We start from the raw sequence: 27702 nt of genomic DNA, 5'->3' as shown, positions 1-27702 counted from the left end.
TAATAATGTAATCACAAGCTTAAGAATTTTTCAGTCTTGATTCTGTGTATGTGATTTTAGAGTGGGAAATTCCTCAACAAACATTATTTTCTATCAGTGTGGCTTTATTCCATCCTTGTTGACAATGTGTGCTAGGAAGTGAATAGATTTCTTGGAAAATTCACATTTATCTTTGAGGGCAAGCCCTTCAGATTGTAGGGTTCGTGAAAATGCATCAAATAGTCATGCTCCTTAAACATTTCCTCAAGTATCAGTTTGTCATCCATGTGGCATCTGACATTTTCTAAACCCTGTAATTACTGGAATAATCCTTTGAAAAATCTCTGCCTCCAAGTCAGTGTCAAAAGGCAGACCATTGAATGTAAATCTCCCAAATGGAGTTTTAAATGATGTGAGCAGTTTTGATTGCTTGTCTTTTGGTGTCTGTCAGATGCCACTGTTGTCATGGAGTTAAGTGAAAATTTAACTTTTAAACAATTTGGTGAAACTTGCATCTACTGTAGACACAAGAGTGGATTTCCCTCATCACAATCTTGTTGTGTTGTGTTGTGTTAGGTCAATACAAATTCTGGTGGACTGATTGAGTTTGGCTACCATATGTATGCCCAAACACCATACTTTTTTATTTCACCACTAGACAATGTCCATTCTGGTTATTTCCTGAAGTTATTCCTTGGCTTGATTCATTAATGCTTGTGAACCCTCCTTGGTGTGCAGACAATAAACAGTTTAGCATTCATCTTTGACATGATGCTATGTTTGGCTTTGGGTTTCTCTAGTTCTATGAACAATTTAGGGTAACTCTTCTCAAAGGAACTTCTACCCCTCAGCTATTCAGCTTCTTCAATCTTTTGAAGAAGGCTAATGGCAAAATGTGCAAATTTGCTCAAGAATGAGTCTTCAGGATCAAGAAGTGTGTATTATTATCTAATTTAGATATTTTATGTTGCAGTGTTCCTTGCAGCATAATTTTAGTATTGGGAGCTGACCTACCTGAATCCTATACATTCACCTCTGTAGGCAGTAACCTCCATTTTTCTTTATCCATTGTTGACAATTTAATAAGAAAGTGATACTCACCCCACGTCAAAACTAATGAAGTGGCCATGAATAAGTTCTTCTAAACCTAAGTGAGTTGGATCACCAAATTCTCTTATGAATGCATTATTTTAGCTTTTATCTCTATATATTCGCACATGAATGTCATGGTCTGGGCCAGCATTTATTGCCCATCCCTTGCTTCCCTTGAGAAGGCAGTGGTGACTTATGTAGTTTAACAGCTGAAGCCCATATACTATAGGTAGACCCACATTCTGGGAATTCTGGGATTTTGATAAAACAATGCTAAAGGAGAGGTGATATTTTTCTAAGTTTTCTTATGTTGGTGATTCTACCGCACTAACATCATTATATGAGTAGCCATTTGACTTTTCACTGGTCTGAAATTGTGTCTTACTTCCTCACATCACTTGGCTGTTTTACAGATATAGTATAACTGTGTATGTCTATGAGGCATTCTCCTGTGGTAAACTTGATGTTCTCCACTCAGGATTTCTCTGTGAGTCTTCTGGACTTTTGCTTTCAGTACAATCTGAATAGTTTTCTCCAAAAACTTCTTTGGACTGTAATAAATTTGACAAAGACACCTCAGCAATTCTGACATTATTTCCGCCTCTTATAGGTTCTAATTGCAAGTTCAGAAGTCAAAGTTTCCACCAATCTGAAGAGAACATTGCTTAAATTATCTTTGGATGTCTCCAGATGCTGATTTTTTTTTCTGTTTTAATTTTGCCTTTACAGAAACTTCAGTTGTTCTCAGATTAAAGAAATTGTCAAATTCTTGCAAAACTTCAATCAGAGTATTAATGTCTTCTTTTATGCCATGTTACATAATAACATTATCTGTTATAGGTGTTATTGAAAACAAGAATGTATTTGTTTGTTTATCTTGTGATTTGGTGCCTGGCTTGGAATAAATCTCTATCTTATGAAGTGTTTTCACCGAGGTGTCCAACCTGTATGCTAGTTAGCCTGTCTCTGATATTAAATCTACTAGGGAGTATTATTCTCCAGTAATTTCTTGCTGATATGGTTAACTTATTCTAACTTAAGCACTTTTTCATCTTGCAATATATAAATACTACTTTAGTTTCTTTCCTAAATAGTTCCGTACTTTTTCAACATTGCAATGCTATCGTGTTTTTCCTTGTCTTAAAGTCTTCTAAACTGTGCGGTACAATACTGTTGGTATGTTTCCCTTCCTTTCAACTTTTAACTTCTGTGATACTGCAATTTTTTTATCTCACTACTGGTTACTGAGGATTTTCACTGATTTTGTTTTTGTTGCTAAATGTAAAATCTTATACCTTCTGCAGGAAAACGGAAATTTTTTGCAGGTAATAGTGACGGACTTTTGAAGGTATAATAAAGAATGTCTGACCTTTTCCACAAATTTCCAAATTAGAGCCTGGTGCTTGTAGCCTTAATACATTATTCCCACCTGAATCACATTTTCAGTTATTGACCTGCCAACTGTCTATATTATTAGTTCTTAAAGCTATGACGTTTTTAATGCTGTATATTTCCTGTACTGCTCCTGAGTCTAATAGACTACTTTGATCTTGGGTCCACTGAAATTTCCACCATTCTAATCATGTATCCTGGTGGTGAGTTTCTTGCCCATCTGTTCTATGTAGTGTTTCTCACAGTTGCTGTACGGTATTTTGTATGTCACATCTGCCCTGTTCGTTGTGGTATGGGATCTTTCATCATTGAGTGTAACTGGCAAAGTGTGGCTGTTAGTTGGTTTGCCATCCTTATTCCAAGAGGTCATTGGAGTCTTGTAGTCAGCTCAGATGTCAGTTCACTACGGTAAAAAACCAGAAACAAGACTGCATACCGCGATAGACCGAACCATATAAATTCAGAGCAGGACAGAACAACAGTGCTTCAACAGGAGCTACACAGTGCTGATGACGTCATCGAGAAGGGAGACGAAACTTTTACATACAAACCAGTCAGCTCGGCAAACCAACCAACAACACCAAACACAACCCGAGCGACAGGTGTTTGTTAAAATGTTAATTGGAGGGAGTGTTAGTAGGAATATGAGGGAACTAAGGATAATGGATCTGGCCTTTTCGAGACCCTGCCCACATCCTGTTTCTTTGAATGTTTCTCCTCTCAACTCAAAGATATGCCCTCCTAGGGAAAAGACCTTGGCTATTCACCTTGGTTATGCCCATTTGACTTTATAAGCCTTTATAAAGTCACCCTGCAGCCTTCTACACTCTAGTGAAAAATGTCCCAGCTTATCCAGCCTGTTTTTATATTTCAAACCATCTATTCCCGGCAACAGGTTTGTCAATCTTTTCTGTCCCCTATCCAATTTAAAAATATCTTTTCCATAGTAGTATGACCAGAACTGTGCATTGTATTCCAAAAGTGGTCTCACCAACTGTGCAACTGCAACATGTCCTCCCGACTCCTATACTCAATGTTTTGCTGTTTAAGAACCCAAGTTACACAGGACCTTATGATGGACCGAAGTTCATTGACAAAACAGCTGAAGACAGTTGGGTCGAGGACCCAATCTTGAGGAATGCTTTCAGAGATGGCCTGGAGCTGAGCTGACTGATCTCCAAAAGGACAACTATCTTCCTATGTTCCAGGTATAATTCGAACCAGTGGAAAGTTTTACCCTGGAATCAATGGCAATCAGAGGACTACTCCCTGTATATTGGGCAATGAGGTGGAGGTGCTAGTTTTGGACTGGGATGGACAAGGTCAGAAACCATATGGACACCAGGTTATAGTAAAACAGGTTTAATTGCAATGAGGCCATTCATTTGAAGCATGTGCAGTGTGTTAGTCATGTCACTAACACATGTTAGTGCAAGTGTGAGATTGATGTAGCAGAGTGCTGTACGCCAACGCATCCATCTCCATGACAGGTGACAACTGTGATAAGGTATTTGGCTTTGTGTCTAAACAGCAAGGCCAGGTAGAACAGCCTTCAAGCTCTTGCTCAGGGGCAAAGCAAACGAAGTCAAAGCAAGGCAGAGAGGTTGTGACATCAAAGTAGTTGCAAATTGAGGAAATACTAGGACAGCAAGTGAGGAGCACTGAGATGCACCTGATCCAATCCATGAGGTAGGTGCTTGTTTGTGTCCCAGGCATCTTGGGCAGCAGCATTCAATGAGAGGTTGTGACGTGCTCCAACTGCAGCACTAACTGTGCAAAGCTGTATTGCAAGTGGGTTGGAGTTGTGCCACGATGATGCAGTGAGGCTGCTAAATGCCCAATACCAATGTCAATGAACAATGGGATGGTGGTGGTCACTGCCTATGGTATGCCCTGAGATGTTGGTGACTGCTGTTGAAGATGGATAGCTAGAGAAGCAAGCAGCGTTTGGAATCACCAAGTGGCAGTTCTGACATTTCTGCTGGGAATTGGCACTATCTAGCTTCAATACAACGGGTGGGACTTTAGAAAACTGCGTACCAATAAGGTGACATTAGTTAATAAAGGCTTCCTAATGCATGCAAATAGATGTCTCACTACTCACGAGTCAGATTTTCACCTCTTCATTCAAAACTTGGTTCGAGAATCAAACTTTTATCTCTCTGCATTGAGAATCTCATTTCTATCATCTCTCTCAAATTTCTCAGAAGCCTAATGAATACCCAGATCATTCCGGGGCAGGTGAAGATTCTGCCCATGGTTTCCAGTAAGCACAAACAGTGAGCTGAAGGCAAGTGATTTCTAGTAAGATACTTTAAAACACAGGGTCTCAGAATATTTCTTCAGTGACCCTTTAACAAAACAGGTCGAGCTGACTCATCCTTTGTTCAAATGAACCATATTCGCAATACTTCAGACACAAGTCCTCAAAAAATATTAAGAATGGAAATGCCTTCATGATATCCCTCTCTAGTAATGATCAGGAAAATTAATTCCTATGCGTCAATAGGGTACTGAAAGGCAAGACAAGACTATCACTCATTCAATTTAAGGGACCTCATTCAATTTAGACCATGTAAATACTTATTCAGATATCTCATGCACTCATTTGATTGCCACAATTAATAATCCATGACATTGACCAATCTATCCGCAGAAGGAGATAACTTGTATTTGTACAGCATTTTTAAGAAAGTAAAATGTTCATCTTCTTCTCTGAAATGTTTTATTTTGCTGACTGATGGACTGGTGACATGTACATAAGGGATATGTGATTGATACAGTATCTAGTTAGATCACAAAGAGCCTTAATGCTAAATGCTCTGCGTTGTAGTCTCCTGTGATTGAATTTTGAACAGTTCAGGCACATTCCTGAATTTAAGACTGTTTAATATAAGGACTGTTTTCAGCGATTAGCAGAATCAGGCTGAGACAATATCTAATGCAGACCTAAACTGTTCTATTTTCTACACAAACATTTGATACCTTGATGCAAATTATGCTTTTGTGATGCACTGTATCATTGCATTGTATATGAATAGAGACTGTTAAGAGCAGTCCAATAGTTTTGGATAGCTTTTCCACCCTTTTTTTTTGCTGGCATTTTACAAGTTTTTGCATGGAATTTTTTGTAAATATTCTCCACATCTGTGAAAATTCAACTCTCATATTTTTCCTTGTCATAAATTGTGCTTTTCTTTTTCTAAAATAATGAATTCAGCAAATATCTGTAAAAAATGTACATTTTGGTGGAGGTGTAAGTTAACTGACTTTAATAAACTCTGCTCAAAGTTTGCTTTCCTTTAAATTAATGAAATGTTGGTCAGGTATTTAAGGCTCGGCTGATTCATGAGTGGGTGCTGTGTCTATGCTGTAGTTGAAATTTCTACTAATTCTGATTGTCAAATCTGAATAAATGTCTATCAAATATAGAATTTCAGCATTCCAAACAATTTCTTTGTTAAAGGAATGCACAGTACTTGATGATGTCCCAGATGGGATGTATCTAAGGCAGTGGTGGGATGCAAGGCAGGAGATCACAAGGACAGCGACATTAAAGTTTGAATCCTCTCCGGCCACAGGAGGGGGTCCAGAGGACTGGTGGACAGCTGATATAATATTACTATTGCTCAAGATAAACTAGCAAACTCCAGGCCTGTGAGTCCCACGTCTGCAGTAGGAAAATTATTGGAAATAAATAAGAGTGACAGAATTAATTTCTACCTGGAGAAGCAAGGATTAATCAAGGATAATCAACTTAGGTATGTAAGAGGAAATGATTTCTAACAAATGTGATTCTTGTTAAGGAGGTGACTAGGCCTGCAGACAAGCATAAGGCAGTTAATGTAGTCAATCTGGACTTCAGTAAGGTTTTTGACAAGATTTTGCATGGTAGATTAGTTCAGAAGCTAAAAGCCCATGGAATCCAGTGCAATTTCACCAGGTAGATCCAAAATTGGCTTAGTGGTAGGAAGCAGAGGATGATGGTTGAAGGGTATTTTTGTGACTGGAAGCCTGTGTCTGTGGCATACAACAGCGTTTGGTGAAGGGTTGCTTGCTGTTTATGGTGTACTTTAATGACTTAAACACAAATGTAGTGGATATGATCAGTAGGTTTGAAGATGGCAAGAAAATAGGTGGTGTGGTAAGTAGCAAGGGAAAAATCATTCGATTAGCGGACAACATATACGGATCAGATAGGTTGAACAGAGGCAAATGGAATTTAGCCCTGAAAAGTGTGAGGTGGTGCATTTTGTGAAACTAACAAGGCAAAGGAGTCTATAGGAAATGGTAGGACCTTAGATGGTAAAGAGGATCAGAGGGTCCTTGGTGTGCATGTCCCTAAATCATTGAAGGCAACAGAACAGATAGATAAGATGGATAAAATGGAGTATGGGATACTTGCTATAACTATTCAAGGCATTGAACACAAGAGGAAGGAGGTTATGATGGAGCAGTATATAATATTATTTAGGCCACAGCTGGAGGATTGTATGCTGTTCTGGACATCACACTACAGGAAGGATATGATTGTGCTAGGGAGGAAGCACAAGAGATTCCACAGGAAGTTGTCTAGGTTGGACCTATCAACCACTCCATCATAAACTCATTCCTCTTGTATTGAAAACCTCAATGAATGAAGGCAAGTTTGAAGAGAGACTCGAGAGGCTGGGGTTGTTTTCCTGTGAGCAGAGAAAGCTGAGAGGGGACCTGGTCCAAAGTTCTGAGGGGCATAGATAGGGAAGATAGGGAGAAAGTTTTCTCTGTAGTAAAGACGTCACCCAAGAGGCACGGTCTTATGCTATTGAGAAGGAGATTTTGAAGGTTGTGGGTATCTGGAACTCACTGCCTAAAAGGATGGTAGATTTGGGAACCCTCAAGACATTTAAGAGCTATTAGATGAACACTTGAAATGTCAATGGCTTACAAGACTAAAGGGCAATTTCCATAAAACAGGATAGGAGCAGGTGGATGTCAGATGACTATAGACATGATGGGCCAAAAGGACCTGTTTTCTGTGCTGTAAACCCTTAATGATTCTCTCTTCACAAAGATCCTTTCCACATTCCAAACACTAAACATACTTTCATTTCTCAGTTTCAGCTTTTGATAATAATCTGAGGTAACTTAGATTTGAATTTGAAGGTGATTATATTTTATCTGTAATTTGTGGTATTCTTTATCCAAATCTACCCATAATCCTGGGCAGTGGAGTAACACAATGCAGTAGTGCTCCAGGATATTCAGTGTGGATGTAAAACCCTATGATGCTGCACGTGCTGGGTTTGCATTGCATATTGGCTACATTTTGTAATCATGAAATGTTCTCATTTACTCAAGGAAGGAAATGAAGACAGTAATAAGTTATTCTTGTCAATGTATTAGGATAAATCTATGATAGCTTAGATAGTTGCTGTATCTGTCTTTAATTAAAGACAAATATGTTTAATTGGTAGATTTAATACACTGATCTCTATAGGGAAGCAGCACTGTAGTCCCACCTAGTCCGACTTGCATGTGACTCCAGTCTCGCGGCAATGTGGTTGAATCTTAACTGCTCTCAGAAATGGTCAGGTCACTCAGTTGATTCAACTTTGAGACAAGAAATGAAACCAGACAGTTAACATGGTATCGACCTAAGCACCAGAAACGACCGTGGCAAATCTAGTATTATTGACGCTGCGCAAGTTCTCCTAACTAAAATGTTAGGCCATATGTCAAAATTGGACATGTTATTCTACAGGCAAGTCAAGCAACAGCCTGACATCGTCATACCCTCACAACCATACTTTGCAGAATATGCCTCAGGCAACACCATCATTGTCCCTTCCTGGTCATATTACTGGCTGGACAGGCTTACCACAGCTATTGTATTCAGTCAGAAGGAAGTTGCGCTGGGAACCCTCTATATTGTCTTCGGACCCCGTGAAATCACATGGCATGGGGTCAAACGGAGACAAAAAAAAGCACCTCCTGCTGACAGCCACCTACTATCTCCTACTCAAATAAAAACTAAAAGAACTGCGAATGCTGTAAATCAGGAACAAAAACAAAATTGCTGGAAAAGTTCAGCAGGTCTGGCATCATCTGAGGAGGAGAAAACAGAGTTAACGTTTCAGGTCCAGAGACCCTTCCTCAGAATCTCTTCTGAGGAAGGGTCACTGAATCCAAAATGTTAACTCTGTTTTCTCCCCCAAAATGCTGCCAGACCTGCTGAGCTTTTCCAGCAATTTTGTTTTGTTTTTTACCATCTCCTATTCAGTTGACGAATCAGTGTTCCTCCACGTTGAACACCTTTTGGAAGAACAATTGAGAGTAGCTACAAAGCAAAACACACTTGCTACCTGGCTTCCTGGACAGTGTTCCAACTTGTAATCATACACACCACTGAATTTGGCAAAGCGACACGTGTCATTGCCTTTTCCTCTTTTCATAAACCTAGCAGGGTTTGTTGTCCATCATTACTACAAATCTTTGGCAATAAAGGTGTTGGTGGACCTTCATGACTCCAAATATAACTGTCAAACCTATCTTCATTGTCAATCAGCTAGAATGGATGGAAAACCATTATTAATGGATCTAGTTGAATCCTAATTCATATTGCTACTAGATTGGATTTGTGATGCGTTCTGAAGGGAACATCAAGAGGAAGAAAAAAAATTGCTTGACCTTGTCCTCATCAAATTACCTGTCATTGAATCACCCATCCTGATATACTGATAATGTCAGTAAGAGTAATCATCACACATTGATCCCCTTCAATCATGTTGTTTGGCACTATCGCTGTGCTAAATGGGTAGACTTTGGTCAGATGTAGTAACATAAAATTGGGCATTCAAGAGGAACTGTGGACCATCAGCAACAGAAGTATTGTTTTCAACCACTATCAGTAATCTCAGCCTACCATATCCCCCACTGTGTTATTACTATTGAACCAGGAGATCAATCCCAAATTAATGGAGAGTGCAGGAGGACATGCTAAGAATAACACCATCCAGGGCCAAGATAATAAAATGTGAGGCTGGATGAACACAGCAGGCCAAGCAGCATCTCCTGAGATGCTGCTTGGCCTGCTGTGTTCATCCAGCCTCACATTTTATTATCTTGGATTCTCCAGCATCTGCAGTTCCCATTATCTCTGATACCATCCAGGGCCAAACAGCATGCTTAATTAGTACTCTGCCTACCACCTTCCACATACATTTCCTCCATCAAAAATGCACAGTGGCAGCAGTGTCTGTCATCTTTCAGATGCACCTAGACTCCTCTGTTAGCACTTTCCAAACCCATGAACTCTGCCATCTAGAAGGTGAAGGCAGCAGCTATATGGGAACATCACCACTTGCAAGTTCTATTCCAAGCCATTCATTGTTGTGACTTGGAAATATATCAACATTCCTCCTAAGTTGTTGTATTGAAAGTCTAGAATTCCTTCCTTATCTGTCCTCTGGGAGTAGCTGCACTCCAAGGTCCACAGCTATTAGAGAAGGCAGTTCACCACCAACTTCTTGAGTACAGTTAGGGATAGACAATACATGCTGGCTTCAACAGTAATGCTTACGTCCCATGAATGAATAAAAAAACACTTGTGATGAACTTGTCCTTAGCTCATTATTACTTTAAGAATTCAGTTTTTGAAAAATAAGTGCAGCTGTTTTCTGAGAATTTACCTGAGTCTATAAATCTTGAAATACCTTTTTATATTGAGAGTGTTAGTATGCAAAGATAAACTGCATCCTTGTAGATGCCAATGAAATTCAAGTTCTTGGCTCTCGCTGACAGAAAGAAAGCTCACATGACCTTTTGAGGTATTGTTTTTAAACTTTGGATACCGCATGAACTCATTTCCATCCCAAATGCGGTGTATGTTGAGCTTGATGGCTCACTAATCCTTTCTTGTTACTTTAGTCCAGAAATACTAAATTGAAATTTGAAAGTGAAGCTCCAATAATTCAGACTGTCAGGTAAGTATATAAAATGGTGTTTTCCCTTAATACTGCTTTCTACTCTTCCCCTCCCCCCCGCCAACTCCCCTTTCCCTTGCTTAAGGCCTGTAATATCTGTAGCTTCTCCCAGTTCTGATGAAAAATCGTTAATGTGAAATTTTGGTGGAATTGAATGACCTCCCTGAGCTGATTTTGATGACGAGGTGCATTTAAACAGGGGTGAGAATGAGGCACCATTTACCTTCTCACCTCTCCCTCTAATAAGCCTGGGATGGGAGGGCTTGTTTACAGCCATTGCCAATGAAATCCCATAAGTATGGAATTAATACCTGTATCAGGGTCTCATCCCATTGCCACTGATTTTCGACCAGTGGAGGCAGGGCAACTGAGCTAGTCCAACAAAGGAAAGCCTGTGGGTTCCTTTACTTGGCTGAGGGGGTGGGGTTTGGGGGGGTGGGTGATGAGGGGGTGCTGTTGTATTAATTCAAAGCGCTTGATTGGAGCACCCTGCATCAGGATGGGGAGGTGTTCTTGAAATCTACTTTGCTGCAGGTCATTCTTTTCCCCTCTCATAATCCCCAACAAGGATCCCCCAGGACTGCCCTCACTCATGTGTGGCCTGGGGTCTTTCAAAAACCTCATTGCTTCTGCTTTGCTGCTTGTAACTTTGCAGCTCTTGGTGGTCAAGATTTTGAGCTGGAAGGCCTTGATCTCAGGGAAGACCTGCCACTGGCCACATAAGATAACAAAGTGTGGGGCTGGATGAACACAGGCCAAGCAGCATCTTAGGAGCACAAAAGCTGACGTTTCGGGCCAAGAACATTCATCAGAAAAGGGGGATGGGGAGAGGGTTCTGAAATAAATAGGGAGAGAGGGGGAGGCGGACTGAAGATGGGTAGAGGAGAAGATAGATGGAGAGGATAGTATAGGTGGGGAGGTAGGGAGGGGATAGGTCAGTCCGAGGAAGACGGACAGGTCAAGGGGGCGGAAGCCACCTAGAAACCCATGTCCATTTCAAGCCCACCGACTCCCACAGCTACTTGGAATACACCTCCTCCCATCCACCCTCCTGCAAAAATTCCATCCCCTCTTCCCAATTCCTTCGCCTCCGCCGCATCTGCTCCCAGAATGAGGCATTCCACTCCCGCACATCCCAGATGTCCTCGTTCTTCAAGGGCCGCAACGCTCCCCCCGACTGCAGTGGTCGAGAACACCCTCGACCATGTCTCCCGCATTTCCCGCAACTCATCCCTCACACACTGCCCTCGCAATAACCGCCAAAAGAGAAACCCCTCATCCTCACACACCACCCCACCAACCTCCGGATACAACGCATCATCCTCCGACACTTCCGCCATCTACAATCTGACCCCACCACTAAAGACATTTTTCCTACCCCACCTTTGTCTGCCTTTCGGAGAGACCAGTCTCTCTGCTACTCTCTTGTCCACTCCACCACAGCTGGCACTGTCCCCTGCAACTACAGGAGGTGCTATACCTGCCCCCACACCTCCTCCCTCACCCCCATCCCAGGCCCCAAGAAGACTTTCCACATCAAGCAGATGTTCACCTGCACATCTGCCAATGTGGTATACTGCATCCGCTATACCTGTTGTGGCCTCCTCTACATTGGGGAAACCAAGCGGAGGCTTCAGGACCGCTTTGCAGAACACCTCCACTCGGTTCGCAGTGAACAACTGCACCTCCCAGTCGCAAACCATTTCAACTCCCCCTCCCATTCCTCAGACGACATGTCCATCATGGGCCTCCTGCAGTGCCACAATGATGCCACCCGAAGGTTGCAGGAACAGCAACTCATATTCGGCTTGGGAACCCTGCAGCCCAATGGTATCAACGTGGATTTCACTAGCATCAAAATCTCCCCTCCCCCTATGGTATCCCAAAACCAACCCAGCTCGTCCCCTCCTCCCTAACCTATTCTTCCTCTCACCTATCGCTCCTCCCACCACAAGCCACACCTCCATTTCCTACCTACTAACCTCACCCTGCCGTCTTGATCTGTCCGTCTTCCCTGGACTAACCTATCCCCTCCCTACCTCCCCACCTATACTATCCTCTCCACCTATCTTCTTTTCTCTCCATCTTCGGTCCACCTCCCCCTCTCTCCCTATTTATTTCAGAATCCTCTCCCCATCCCTCTTTTCTGATGAAAGTTCTAGGCCCGAAATGTCAGCTTTTGTGCTCCTAAGATGCTGCTTGGCCTGCTATGTTCATCCAGCCCCACACTTTGTTATCTTGTATTCTCCAGCATCTGCAGTTCCCATTATCACTGGCCACATAAGTGCTGGTTAAATACTACATTCTCAAGGGTTTTCCCCAAAGGAGGCAGCATAGAACTTCAGATGACAGGAAAGACACCCATTGCCTTGATTAATGTCACCCACTATCTCTAATACTCTCACATACATGCTGCCTGACCTGCTGAGAATTTCTAGCATTTTCTAGTTGCATTTCAGATTTCCAGCATCCATAATATTTCATGTTGTTGTTTGTAAAGTGATTTTGTAGTACATTAATTGCATTTGTACAACATGTAATATTTTTCTGGCTGAAAATATGCTGAAATGATTTGCAAACAAAGTTTTATATTTAAAAGCCAGCTACTATTATGGTGTGAGCAAATGTTAGTTCGAATCCGAGCACGCTTTTCATTTGCTGTTTGCGAACAATAATCTGATAGGCTGTGTTTGATCGTTTTTGTTGAAGAAAACTTTTTTGGCCCAGATACTGGGAGAATTCCCAACTGGAAATCTGTTTGTAGTCTTCAAAGATTAAGCAAACCGGCCATAACTAGTATTTCTGGTTGAATCCATGCACACTTGCTGAGCTGAAATCTGAAGCTGGCAAAATTGTAAATGCGCCATCATTTTGGATTTAGAGTTTAAAGAAATTGCCCATTTACCATGAATCCTGATTCTAGGCTGATTAAATGAACCTAATGAAAATAGGAGATAATGGGAACTGCAGATGCTGGAGAATCCAAGACAACAAAGTGTGGAGCTGGATGAACAAAGCAGGCCAAGCAGCATCTCAGGAGCACAAAAGCTGACGTTTCGGGCCTAGACCCTTCATCAGAAATGGGGGAGGGGAAGAGGGTTCTGGAATAAATAGGAAGAGAGGGGGAGGCGGAACAAAGATGGAGAGAAAAGAAGATAGGTGGAGAGGAGAGTATAGGTCAGGAGGTAGGTAGGGGATAGGTCAGTCCAGGGAAGACGGACAGGTCAAGGAGGTGGGATGAGGATAGTAGGTAGGAGATGGAGGTGCGGCTTGGGGTGGGAGGAAGGGATGGGTGAGAGGAAGAACAAGTTAGGGAGGCAGAGACAGGTTGGACTGGTTTTGGGATGCAGTGGGTGGAGGGGAAGAGCTGGGCTGGTTGTGTAGAACACCTCTGCTCGGTTCGCAATAAACAACTGCACCTCCCAGTCGCAAACCATTTCCACTCCCCCTCCCATTCTTTAGATGTCATGTCCATCATGGGCCTCCTGCAGTGCCACAATGATGCCACCCGAAGGTTGCAGGAACAGCAACTCATATTCCGCTTGGGAACCCTGCAGCCCAATGGTATCAATGTGGACTTCACCAGCTTCAAAATCTCCCCTTCCCCCACCGCATCCCAAAACCAGCCCAGTTTGTCCCCTACCCCCACTGCACCACACAACCAGCCCAGCTCTTCCCCTCCACCCACTGCATCCCAAAACCAGTCCAACCTGTCCCCGCCTCCCTAACCTGTTCTTCCTCTCACCCATCCCTTCCTCCCACCCCAAGCCGCACCTCCATCTCCTACCTACTAACCTCATCCCACCTCCTTGACCTGTCCGTCTTCCCTGGACTGACCTATCCCCTCCCTACCTCCTCACCTATACGCTCCTCTCCACCTATCTTCTTTTCTCTCCATCTTCGGTCCGCCTCCCCTTCTCTCCCTATTCATTCCAGTTCCCTCTCCCCATCACCCTCTCTGATGAAGGGTCTAGGCCCGAAACGTCAGCTTTTGTGCTCCTGAGATGCTGCTGGGCCTGCTGTGTTCGCTCAGCTTCACACTTTGTTGTCTCTACTCAAAATAGGTTTCACTTTTAGCCTTCTGCCAATCTTTCCTCTCCTAACAGCATGTGTGCAATTTTGACTTCGCAAAATTGCACTTCTGTGAATATAATATTCTTTTGAACTGCTTGTTTAAATTAAAAGAAGGCCATTTTTTTAAAAATCAGAATGTTTGTGCTTCTTTTCTGTTAAATTGAATTAAAACCACATTAAAACATTAAATCAGTTCACATTTGCATTTAAATTGGTTTGGGTTAATTCACTGCTCATTTTAAATAAATCCCTTTCATCCTGCTCATTGGAACAGCCTCAGTATGCACAGGAACATGGTAAAAACACAATCAGAAAAAGCTCAGCAATCTAGTCCGACTGAATACTGCACATTTGTTTGCCCTCCATTAAAGGCTATCGAAATCATTTAGCAGGAACCATATTTCAAACCAGCTAAGCTCAGTTCTTTAACTTTTCTGTACTGTGCAGGTGGCAACTTGGCTTGACCTACTGGAGTCAGGCAACAATAAGACAGAAAAGGGGTGCCTTGATATTCAACTGTATGAACGCATGATTTCACATTCTGTGGGGACTCCAAGGGTAAAATTTATAATTTTCTATCATGGTTACTATCTAATCAAGCAGAGTCAGCATGGCTTCATGGAAGGGAAATCATGTTTGACTAATTTATTAGACTTTTTCAAGGAAATTTCAACCAGAGTAGATAGAAGGGGACCAGGAGATGTTTTATATTTGGACTTCTAGAAGTCATTCAACAAAGTACATCACAAAAGGTTAAGTCATAAGAAAAGTTCCCTGGTGTTGGGGATAGTATATTGGCATAGATAGAGAATTGGTAACTGGAAAGGAGACAGCAAGTGGGGTTAAGGGGCTCTTTTTCAGGCTGGTGACACATGACCAGTGGGATTCCACAGGTATCACTGGTGGGTCTGCAACTATTTACAATGCATATTAATGACATGGTGGATGGAAGTGAATGTATTATAATTAAGTTCGCAGATGACCCAAAAATTAGTAGAAAGGCAAGTGGTGAGAAGGGTACAAACAGTTTACAGAGAGATATTGGTATGTTAAGTAATGGGCAAAAATTTGGCAAATGCAGTATAATGTGTGAAAAAGCAAAGTTATTCATTTTAGAAGAGAGAACAAAAATGTAAAATATTATTTAAATGGACAAAAACTGCAGAAAGCTGCAACACAAAGGGACTGGGTGGTACTTACACTTGAGGCTCAGAAAACGAACATTCAGGTGCGGTGGGTAATCAAGAAGGCTGATGGAATGTTAGCCCTTATTTCATGGAGTTTGGAGTATGAGTAGGAAATTTTCTTGTCACTGCACAAAGTGATGGTGAGACCAGATCTGGAGTATTGTGAGCAGTTTTCATCATTTTATTCAAGAAAATATAATATTTGAGGCAATTCAAAGAAAGTTCACTTGGATGATCTAGGGATTGACTTATCAGCAAAAGCAAAATAGCTTGTGACTATGCTCACTGGAATTTAGAAGATGAAGGGGTCATAAGATTGAAACATCCAGAATTCTTAAGGGGCTTGAAAGGATAAATGTTGAGAGGATGTTTCCCCTCGGGGGAGAGTCTGTCACAAGAGGGTATACAGGCCGTCCCCAGGTATTGAATGGATTCCATTCTGGAGTCTGTTCACAAGTTGATTTGTATGCAAGTCAGATCACAATGTAGGACAATTTGTACAGGAAGTATTTGTACGTCAGATTTTTAAAATTACACCCCAGCATTGGATTGCATTTGTAAATTGGATGTTTAGAAATTGTGGACTCCATGGTTTTAAAAAAAAACGAGATGCCAATTTAAGAATGAGATGAGGGAGAATTTCTTCTCTGAGGGTTGACAGTCTTTGGAAGTCCTTATCACAGAGAACTGTCAGGGCAGAGATTACAAAGTGTGAGGCTGGATGAACACAGCAGGCCAAGCAGCATCTTAGGAGCACAAAAGCTGATGTTTCAGGCCTAGACCCTTCATCAGAAAAGGGGCATGGGGAGAAGATTCTGAAATAAATAGGGAGAGAGGGGGAGGTGGACCGAAGATGGATAGAGGAAAAGATAGGTGGAGAGGAGAGTATGGATGGGGAGGTAGGGAGGGGATAGGTCAGTCCGGGGAGGACGGACAGATCAAGGGGGCGGGATGAGGTTAGTAGGTAGGAAATGGAGGTGTGGCTTGGGGTGAGAGAAGGGGATAGGTGAGAGGAAGAACAGGTTAGGGAGGCGGGGACGAGCTGGTCTGGTTTTGGGATGCTGGGGGGGAGGGGAGATTTTGAAGCTGGTAAAATCCACATTGATACCATTAGGCTGCAAGGTTCCCAAGTGGAATATGAGTTGCTGTTGCTGCAACCTGGTGGCATCATTATGGCACTGCAGGAGGCCCATGATGGACATGTCGTCTGAGGAATGGGAGGTGGAGTTGAAATGGTTCACGACTGGGAGGTGCAGTTGTTTATTGCGAACCGAGCATAGGCGTTTTGCAAAGTGATCCCCAAGCCTCCGCTCGGTTTCCCCAATGTAGAGGAAGCCACAACGGGTACAATGGATACAGTATACCACATTGGCAGATGTGCAGGTGAACATCTGCATGATATTTAAAGTCATCTTGGGGCCTGGAATGGGGTTGAGGGGGGAGGTGTGGGGGCAAGTGTAGCACTTCCTGCTGGTGCAGGGGAAAGTGCCAGGCGTGGTGGGCTTTGAGGGGAGTGGGAGCGGACAAGGGAGTTATGGAGACATTGGTCTCTCCAGAAGGCAGACAAGGGTGGGGATGGAAAAACGTCTTTAGTGGTGGGGTCGGATTGTAGATGGCGGAAATGTTGGAGGATGATGTGTGTATCCGGAGGTTGGTGGTATGGTATGTGAGGGCGAGGGGGATTCTCTTAGGGCGGTTACTGCGGGGGTGCAGTGTGAGGGATGAGTTGCGGGAAATGCGGGAGACACGGCGAGGCCATTCTCGACCACCACATGGGGGATGTTGCAATCCTTGAAGAACGAGGACATCTGGGATGTACAGGAGTGGAATGCCTCATCCTGGGAGCAGATGAGGCGGAAGCGATAAGTTCTGTTGGATATATTTAAGGCTGAAATAGAAGGATTCCTGTTCAGTAGAGGAATCAAGATTTAGGGAGAAAAGGCAGTAAAGTAGGTGCGAGGCGTCTCAGATTTGCCTTGATCCTATTGAATGGCAGAAAAGGCTCCAGACACTTCTGTTCCGATTCCGTTTGGTCTTATTGTCATATTGGGTGGAATGAATGGTGTGGGCTGTGGTGAATGTATTACAGAATTTTATGACAATTTTGATGAGTTAATGCCATCTTTTATACTTTTCTCAAGTGGCTTGGTGAGATTCTTGTAAGATAGTGGTGAGATGCTTGTTAAGGGACATTATTGCTTGTAAAAAGCCATGTTAATATTCAGACTCCCAATTCACCAAGTAAGCTTGATGTCAGGGAAACCCAGCAAGGAAGCCTGAGAGAGAACCTGGCCAATTCAGCTCAACAATTGTTCTGATTTACCTCCATGCACATCAGGGCACTTTTGGGCACCAGTCACACTCAGTGCACATCCACAGATATTGGCATCTAATATATGCCAGACTCTGAGAACCCTTATGGCACATTCCTGTTCTAATTACATGACATTCCTATACTTCAATAATGCACCTCAGGCTGTGTAGCAACTCTCATTATCATGCAGCAGTAAGGACACTGCCCTCAGGGGGACACACCCAGCCCATGGACTGAACCAGGCTGATTTTTAAGGGGCTCTGCATGGTGTAATCGTGTACACTCACACTGAGCCTGTGTGGATGCTCACTGCATTGCTATTTTACACTTTGCCTCCTCAGCTGGAGATAACAATTTCTCAATACTGCTGTGATCACAGATAATGGGAACTGCAGGTACTGGAGAATCCAAGATAACAAAGTGTGGGGCTGGATGAACACAGCAGGCCAAGCAGCATCTTAGGAGCACAAAAGGTGACGAAACGTTAGCTTTTGCGCTCCTAAGATGCTGCTTGGCCTGCTGTGTTCATCCACTTTCACACTTTGTTATCTTAATACTGCTGTCTTGCCTTGCTGTTTAGCACGGACACGAAAGCAGGCAACTTGTCATGGTTGTCAGCAGGTCCAAGCGAAGTTCAGGAGATGGCCTTTGTTTGGGGATCCTGGCATAGGAAGCCAAAGGCGGCCTCCAATACCAGTCCATGTCCGGCTCACAAGGTTCAAAGTCAGAATTTATTCCTCATAAGTGGGTGGGAGTGGTGAGGAACTAAATGTCAGGCACCGCACCATTTGATCATTTGGCTTCTTTTAAAATCTCAAGCAGCAATTCAGAAGAATACTATATTCAGAAAAGTGTATTTCTTTCTGCCCTGTTGTGAGCTGTTTTCCTTCAGGAATGTGAGAGAGAGTGATATAACGGGAGATGAAAGCGTGTGGTGCAGATATTGTGTTTAATGCATGTCTCCTGAGCAAGCGAGAATGCACTGCAGAGGGCAGGCAGTGTTAGCAGCATTGGGCACCGGAGAAATCTAAGCAAATGATGCATGTCAGATAGTAAGAGTGCTAGAACTTGATGCTTGGTGGAAGGTTTGTCCATTTGCAGAGGTGGAATGAATAGGAGGAATTGACTTTTCAGAAGATGGTGGTCATTGACCTTCTGTTTACAGGGCTGGGCATTCCTCTAACTGGCAGAGACTGCACAGATTTGGGTGGCAGCCTCAGACCAGACTGGTACACTCTGGTTTTTGGCCTTCTCTGGTCCTGGTGGGGAGGAGGATGTCCCACATCTATACCACATTGTCCAGAAGGACAAGCAGGCCCCTGTCGAAAAAACGGGGCACAAATATCCCAGCTGTGTGCCATGCCCTGGGCAAATGTCGGGAACCCTGCAGGGCAGCTCTGGGCTCTCAGTACCTTGTATAGGTGCACTGCAAGCTTTCAAAGATGGTGCAGCATAAAGGATGCCAGTCTTTGGAACAAACACCAAGTGGCAAGTCATTTTGGGAAGATGAGACTCCTTAGGGGTGCGGAAAATAGTTGATGAAGCAAGTTTGTTCAGGTATGGCAAGACAACTCACCAGATTTCAGAGCAAATAACCCTACAAAAAACCTAATTTAACTCAAACTTGGCTAATAAAATGTAAGATTCAACTCATTAAAGCAAAAGGGTGAAATCTGGATTTGTTACTCAATGATTAAATTGATTAATAAACACATATATAAAAAAATTTTAGATGTGAACCAAACATCTAAGGCATTGAAGCCTTTTAACAATACTATGAAATGCAAAGGAAATTTGAAACCATATTTCAAGTTCTTTGAATCTATTTAGATTAAATAAATGGTAGAGATTATATTAAGGAGAACCTTGTGAAAAATGATTTTTTTCTTCTAATTTCATGTGAGAATCACTACCATTTTATGTAGCCTGTTGTATCTATGAGCATAAATTACTTCTGGAAAGCAATTCATCATTTGGGTTCTGAATTAACCCAGAATTATGATGAATGAATCCACCAAACTAATTGGTTTACAAACAGAATATTTGTTGATTCATTTTTTTGTGGCTGTCGACTAGGTAGAAGTAAACGTTTCTCCCTCAGGAGGTCTCCTAACTTGATCAATCTGTGAAATAGTCATGGTTTAGTAACTATATGAGTATGGAGTGAAGTGTTTTGTCTTATTGCAGACATATGTGGCTGAGATGTCCCATTCTTTCCCACCAGTTTTCAATAGATTAAGCAGATAAAGGTGAGAAATTCATTTCACCATCTGCTACTCATCTTTACAGTTCTTTGGTTTCCTGGTGAGAGAGTCTACTACCATATAATGTATCTTAAGACAAAGGGTCTCTTCTTTGTGAGCACCAGTGTCCCAGGAAGCTTTAGCTCATACAGCAGGGTATTGGTGATAAATGCAGCCTGCTGAAATAAGACCTTCTTCTCATTTACCTCCTGTTATTCTACATTGTTGAAGCTAGAACTGAAAACTCTGAATTGAAACTCAGGACTGGATTATCTCAGGCCTCTGGAAGCAAGTTCATTGGTGTTGAGGAGTCCTAGAAATTGTCATCCTTGCTCTCTGCTAGCTTTTCACAGCACGGGATGTGAGAGAGTGGGACGCACCTTGGATCTAATGTGTAAGTATTTATGAAGTTGTTGAGATTGTTTAGAGGTAATTTGAAGTACTTTATCCTGACTTCTAGATTTTTCAGTCATGCTTTCCACTTCAGTAACTTGTCAGGGTCACTGAGGCAAGTGCACAGTAGAAAGTGTATCTTCAGTGAAACTGACAAATAGTGAAGGCTTTGATCAGTTATTGCCTTAGAGCTGCAAACACGGTCATTGGGACTGCTGTTCAAAGCAATTCCTCCTTCAGACACTGCCTTTACTGCTTGACAGGTGATTGCCTATTGCCTGGAAGGCACTTTACCTGTTGAGAATTTCATTCATCTTCAGCTGAAAATCCTTGCTGTTAGACATCACCACACCATGGGAGGTCAGCTATCGCAGGTCAACCTTATATCTGTGCAGAGGTACAAGAACAGAGACTATACCACCATGAGCTTTTCCACAGCAGCAGGAGTAACACCAAGCTGCAGCTCCTCAGTCACATGTCCCTTTCATCCCCTACAAGGCGCAGACTATCCAGGCCAAGATCCAACTGGAGCCAGAATCTTCAACCCAACTCAAGGTCTCCAGGCAAAAGGTCTCATTGTGTGTGAGCACCAAAGTCTCAGGAAGCTGCAGTTCATCCAACAGGTTATTGGCGATATCTAGCATGCTGAGGTAGGACCTCCTTCCCAATGGGACAGATAGGCATAAAATAGCAGTGCCCATCAAGGTGTATCAGAAAGCTCTAACCCTTGCTGTAGTCTCTGATCCTCACCCATCTTCACCTCTTCCCCTCACCCATGTGCCCACTCATCCTCCACCCTACTCCCCCTCCTCCCCTCTGCTGGTGGAGATGGCCTCTAGTCAAATCACATCATGGTGGCTCCCATGTTTAAGGCAGAGTTTTCCTATTGACTGTAACTTAATGTATGATTAAAAAGAATGAGTTGGAAACCATGCCTGCCAATGCCAGCGAAGTAAAGTATGTGTTATTAAGGCATTAAGTTGAGCCCTATTAAAGCTTTGTCATCTCAAAAGTGCTATGTTGAATTCATTCTAACAGAGAATTTGCGGCTGGACATTTTTAAGCATCATATTAACATTTATGTTACAAACTTAAAACTTATCACATTTATCAATGAGACAAAGGCCACTTCCTGTTGTCTAATTTATATTTATTTCCGCAACTTTAGTTTCTATTTTTCTGGCTCATTTAATAGATGGTTTTCATCCCTGTTGTTCGATGCTTAAAGGAGTGAATGATTTCAAAGGTTCTACTAATTTGAATGTAATTTTATGTAAGTAGCTGTATAAACTGGCACTGTGACTTATTTAATGTGACAGTAACTCACAATACTCTTAGAAGTCCTCCTGTAAATATTTTAAGTAAAAAATATCATTATACTTGGCATCCAGAATATATTCTGCTGAATGGAATCTGTCAAAAAGAGATGGATTCAGCACGTGGCAGAAATGTAACTACAATTAGCAAAGACACAACTCATAGCTGTCTTAGGAAACCAACTCAGAAATGAAGGAAGAGAAATGATTTAAAATATCAATTGTGCACAGGAAGAAGCTAATGAACATTTAGCAACTGAAAACAATTTGCCTCCAACATCTCAAACTGCCAACTGTGAAGGAACAATGTACTCCAGCATCACATTAACACATTATCCGCAAAAATAAGGGAACTTTTATTCTTTCCTTACCCTCTAGGCTGTATTGTTGCAGCTGAAGCCTTTAGCTCAGGTTGGGAAATTTCTGAGATTGATATACCGGTCTGAGAGGTAGATGATAAAGCATTCCCCAATGTCAGGATAATAAAATGTGAGGCTGGATGAACACAGCAGGCCAAGCAGCATCTCAGGAGCACAAAAGCGAGTGAATCTTCACTCAGGCACCAGGTCACATGCCAGACAACATCATGGCTGTCGACACGAGAAGGAGAGCATAACCAGCCACTCATGGCGGCTGAATGCCAAGGCAGTCTTGAACAGAGACCCATCTCAGCATTTTGGGACTTTGTTCTAATTATGCCATAAGATTTTAGTCCTTTTAGTCATCATCACTCGTACCTCACCACCCCTACTCAACATTCTAGGTCTTTTAAGTTGCCATGCCAAATTATGCAGCATCACTCCATGACTTCTTTTACTCCCACGGCCCCTTGCCGACTCACTTAGTATCCACCTCAGACAGACTGCAGAAGCTATGTGGATATGAAATAAAATCAAGTTCTAAAGTAAAACATGGATTTCTCAATGTGGATCGAATAGTAAACAAAAGTCTCCCATTCATGAAGACTCTCTTGTCTTTTGGCTCTGATTGGCTCTCATCCCCAATCCAAACCTCCCTCTGAACATTAACTCAATTGGAGCCAGATTGATTGCAAGTTTACCATTCACACTGTGCTGAGATTCCTACCACACATACTCTCCTTTCTGAGGTAGCCTACTCCTATCTCAGCAACATTGCTTGTTAGCTCCCATACCTCCGTCCAGCAACCCTAACCTATACTTAGGTTGCCTCTAGCTTTCTCTTTATTCATTTGTGTGATGTGGACATGGATGGTGAGGTAATCATTTGTTGCCTTTGAGAAGGTGAGCTGCTGTTTTGAGCTGCTACAGTTCTGGTGGCATAGCTGAACCCACAGTACCGTTTGGGGTTGTACCACAATTACAGTGAAGGGATGCCAATGTATTTGTATTGGTCTAATCCAATAATTTCCAGGACATTCAGATTCCATTTCTCATCTACTACAGCTTATCCAAGCTGCTGATTGTATTCTAATTTGCTCCAAGCCTTGTTCACCTGTATATCAATCGTGTCCTTGCTGGTAATGACGTCAATTTAAAATTCTCATCCTTGAGCTCAAATTGCTCCCGGAACACAGCGTTTGCTAACTTCTTCAACCTGACAGCTCTTCCAATTTTGACCTCTTGTACAAAGCTGAGTTTCACTATTAAATCATGGCGGCTGTGCTTCGACTTCCTAGGCCCTAAGGGGCGGGATTTCCTCCCTAAACCTATCTCACCCCTTTCCTCTTTGTGCTTTTATATGCTTCTTTGAAAACTAATTGTTAACCAAGATTTGGGTGGCACGGTGACTCAGTGGTTAGCACTGCTACTTCACAGTGCCAGGGACATGTGTTCAGCCCCAGCCTCAGGCAACTGTCTGTGTGGAGTTTGCACATTCTTCCCGTGTCCTTGTGGGTTTCCTCTGAGTGCTCCGGATTCCTGCCACAGTCCAAAGAGGTGCAGGTTAGGTGGATTGGCTACGTTGAATTACCCGTAGTGTCTAAGGTGGGAAACGCAGGTAAGGGATGCGTCCGGGTGGGATGCTGTTTGAAGGGTTGGTGCAGACTTGATGGTCTGAATGGCATGCTTCCACATTGTAGGGATTTTATGATTTTGTCACCTATTCCATATGGCTGGGTTCTTCTTTTTGTTTGATAAGTGCTCCTTCCAAGTATATTGGGACTCATCACAATATTAAAGATGCTTATAATCACAAGTTGTTGGTGATATTGTAAGCTTCATCGAAATCAATGTCAATTTTCTATACTTGGAAGTTTCAATCAAGTTCATTTGGTCTTAATAATGCACTGTTAATAAGCAATGTTCAGTTTTGTTTATTTTCTCCATAACACTTCTACAGCCTATCGATCTGTGACCTATAATTTCTCATCAACTAAACTAAATAAATTACTTTGAATTGTAATTATCTGAACCATCATCAATGTGTTTATTTTGTGCTGATAAAAAGTCACAATGTTGCACTGAAAAAAATAATTAATATTCCACATTATCATTTGAAGGAACAATACTTATGCTGCATTTTGGAATAAAATCAATAATGTAGTAGTAATGACTAATGATGAACAAAAGGATGCATGAGAGGTGATTTTGTGAAACAATAACCTTTGGTACTTCATGCACACATCACACATTCACACATCCCAACCACAAGATGTGATGTTCCATTGCCGCCACATCATATTCAGCTTTAAACAGTAAATCTTTCTCCAAATTTACAGAAGATGTCTTGATTTCAATTATGTCATAAGTTTCATATTTACACGCACATTACAGTATTTTAAGTTCAGAAGGAATCCTACTCATCTATTCTACCAGCGCTGGGTCCTTTGAACAATGTAACATAAGAAAATAAGAATGGAAGAAACTGGAGCAACAGACAAAATGGGTCCTTGAGCCTGCTTCATCATTTGGTACAATCACAGTTGATTTTCAACATCAACTCAAGTTTCCCATCCGCTCCAAATAACCCTTGATTTGATGAGAGACTAATACTCTGTCTAGACCAGCCTTAAATGGTAAAATACCAATCCAGGAATAGGCAAAACTGAATGGGATGCAGAATGATAAAGATTCACAACTCTGTGTGTGAATAAATTTCTTCTCATCTCAGTTCTAAATGATCAGTCCCTACCCTAAGACTACCTTTTGTTCGAGAACCCCAAGCCAGAGTAAACAACCTCTCAGTGTTTACCCTGTGAAGTCTCTCTCGAATTTTGATGTGTGATCACCTCTCATTCTTCTCAACTACATAGAATATACATGCTGTTTGTGACGTACATTAATGAATTGAATTTGAATGTAGGATCAAGAAATTCATGGATGACACAAAAGTGGTAGTGTAGTAAGTGGTGATAGTTGTAATTGCAGGAGGATATCGACGGATCTGGTCAGCTGGCAGTACAGTAGCAAAAGGAATTTGATCCTGAAAATTGTGAGGTAATGCACTTGGGGTTGGACTAACAAAACAGGGTGGGGGGTGGGATTACATTATGAATGGTAGGGCCTTGAAAAGCACTGAACATCAGAGCCCTGAAGGGAGCAGGGCAGGTAGACTTTGTGGTTAAAAAAGAGTATGCCTTTATTATCCAAGGCATAGAATACAAGGAGGTTATGTTGAAATTGCATAAAATGCTGGTCCGGTCATTACTGGAGTACCACATGCAGCTCTGGTCACCAGACTTAAGAAGAATACAATTATATTAGGAACGATGCAAAGGAGATTTACTAGTTGGCTGCCTAGGCTGGAGATTCTGAGTGATGATGAATGATTGGATGGGCTGGGGTTGATTTCCTGGGAGCAACTAAGGTTGAGAGAGAACAAAAACAAAGTTGCTGGAAAGGATCAGCAGATCTGGCAGCATCTGTGAAGGAAAAAAAAAACAGAATTAACATTTCAGGTCTGGTGAAATTTCCGAGAGAACCTGATAGCAGTGCAGAAGATTTAGGGGCATGGATAGGAGGATAAGACTTTTTTTTCCATTAGTAGAGGGGCCAGTAACCAGGAGACATAGGTTTAAGATAGGACTGAGAAGAGAGTAAGGAGAATTTTTTTGCACTCAGAGTTGGTGAGAGTCTGGAACTCACTGACCGAAAGAGTGGTTGAATTGGAAAGTCTTGAAACATTTAAGTAGTATTTAGATAGCGGCAATACAAGCAACAATCTGAATACTGATACCCTTTTTCTGATGAAGGGTCTAGGCCCGAAACGTCAGCTTTTGTGCTCCGAAGATGCTGCTTGGCCTGCTGTGTTCATCCAACTCCACACTTTGTTATCTCAGATTCTCCAGCGTCTGCAGTTCCCACTATATTTAAATACTGTTTTAATGTTTCAAGACTTTCTGCCTCTGTCAACCTCTGGGCCAAGAGCTGAAAGATGAGACTGGTTTAATGAGATCTTTGTTGACCACACAGACAATGAATGTCTTCCTTCTGTGCCGAAAAGGTGTATGAGTCCCAAAGGACAGGGTACCATCAAGATGGCTATCAATGGTAGAACAAATTCCCTACTCTCATTCCAGAGTCTTTGCCTCTCCTTGGAGTTGTGTGCTCTCTTCTTCAGCAGTTTGACAAAGCAGAGAGTAATGAATGTGGTAGACGAATTATGTGCAGAGGAAAGGAAAGTGACTATGAGACTTGGATATGCCTTAGCATGGCAATGACTGTGAGTGAGTGTTGGTTGTTGAGATGGTGATGTGAGAAGCCTTAGAGATATGTGAGTATGTATCTCTATTCATCGACTCAGAAAGTTGTGTTCTGAGGAGGGCTGTGCAGGTGAGAAACAGAGTGTATGATGGGGTGCTGCTTGGCAGCCAAGATGTTATGCCACTCCCCATTTTCTCCTCATGGTTCACTGTGTCTAGAATCAAAGGACCATAGCCCTGCTTGACCATTTCATTAATGTCTGCTTGATTTGAGAAGCAGACCTCTTCCTCCCATTCTTGGCAAATGTTGCCTCACATCAGTTTTTGCTCCGGATTGAGAGATCTGGGAAAGTGCTTCCTCTCTATCTTTGTGGGTTGCTGAAATCTCAGGAAGCAAAATATATTTTAACCATTCTGACCATTGACATATTTCCTTTAACTCAAAATACTTCCAGATTTGGTGTATCATCTGCACACCCTCTTTGTTCAATTTGCTAGCTGTCAGGTTCCCAATCAATTATCGGCCTCCCTGCTAAATGGATTGTTCTGTTGAGACTCTGTCCATAACTTCTCCAACATGTATTTAGCTAAGCAATTGAACATTTACCTGGCGGCCAAACAAATTCAGTCATGATTCAAACTTTCATTATTGGCCTTAAATCTCCAATTATACCGTGTTTACTCCCATGTGCACTCAGTGAGCCACACCTGATTTAATGGCTATTTTATAATCTTCTCCATTTCATTCTGAATTAATACAATTGATTCAAAAAGTCATGAAAAAGATAACATTTACAATATTGAGAATCAAATGAAAGCAGCATGAACTTAAAAAAAATTGAAGCAAGAATATGTTGGTACAGGTATTAAATTAGAAATAAACTATGTTCCATTGTGAATTGGTGTGCTTGCATTTAATTGCTAGCTCTTTGATAGTTTATATTTAAGAAGACAAAGTCCCAGGTGATTGATTGATTGATTTATTGCCACGTGTACCCAAGTAGGGTGAAAAGGTTTGTTTACAAGCAGTAGGCAAATCATAGGAAGCAAAGATGTGCAGATAAAAAATACTTAGAGTTGTACACGTTACATTGAACAGGGTGCGTGGTCGGCGAGATCAAAGTTAG

The 27702-nt window shown here is 42.1% G+C and overlaps 1 protein-coding gene across 4 annotated transcripts in view; it reads left to right on the top strand.

Moving 5' to 3' along the window:
• LOC125461679 (BTB/POZ domain-containing protein KCTD8-like) overlaps positions 1 to 27702 on the top strand; it is a 354309-nt gene that overhangs the window by 89939 nt on the left and 236668 nt on the right. The window contains exon 3 of one of the 4 annotated variants that reach the window (XM_059647461.1): positions 1682 to 1716. The exons of the other annotated variants lie outside the window; for them this stretch is intronic. Within the exon in view, the coding sequence (XP_059503444.1) occupies positions 1682 to 1688 (7 nt within the window). The 3' untranslated portion in view covers positions 1689 to 1716. Of the gene's footprint in view, positions 1 to 1681; positions 1717 to 27702 lie in introns of those variants that run through there. 4 annotated transcript variants of the gene reach the window in all.

This window comes from Stegostoma tigrinum, chromosome 1 (assembly GCF_030684315.1).
Source record: "Stegostoma tigrinum isolate sSteTig4 chromosome 1, sSteTig4.hap1, whole genome shotgun sequence".
Classification (NCBI taxonomy): domain Eukaryota; kingdom Metazoa; phylum Chordata; class Chondrichthyes; order Orectolobiformes; family Stegostomatidae; genus Stegostoma; species Stegostoma tigrinum.
Note: the sequence above shows the minus strand (reverse complement) of the source record. Positions and strands in the feature narration are given on the sequence as shown.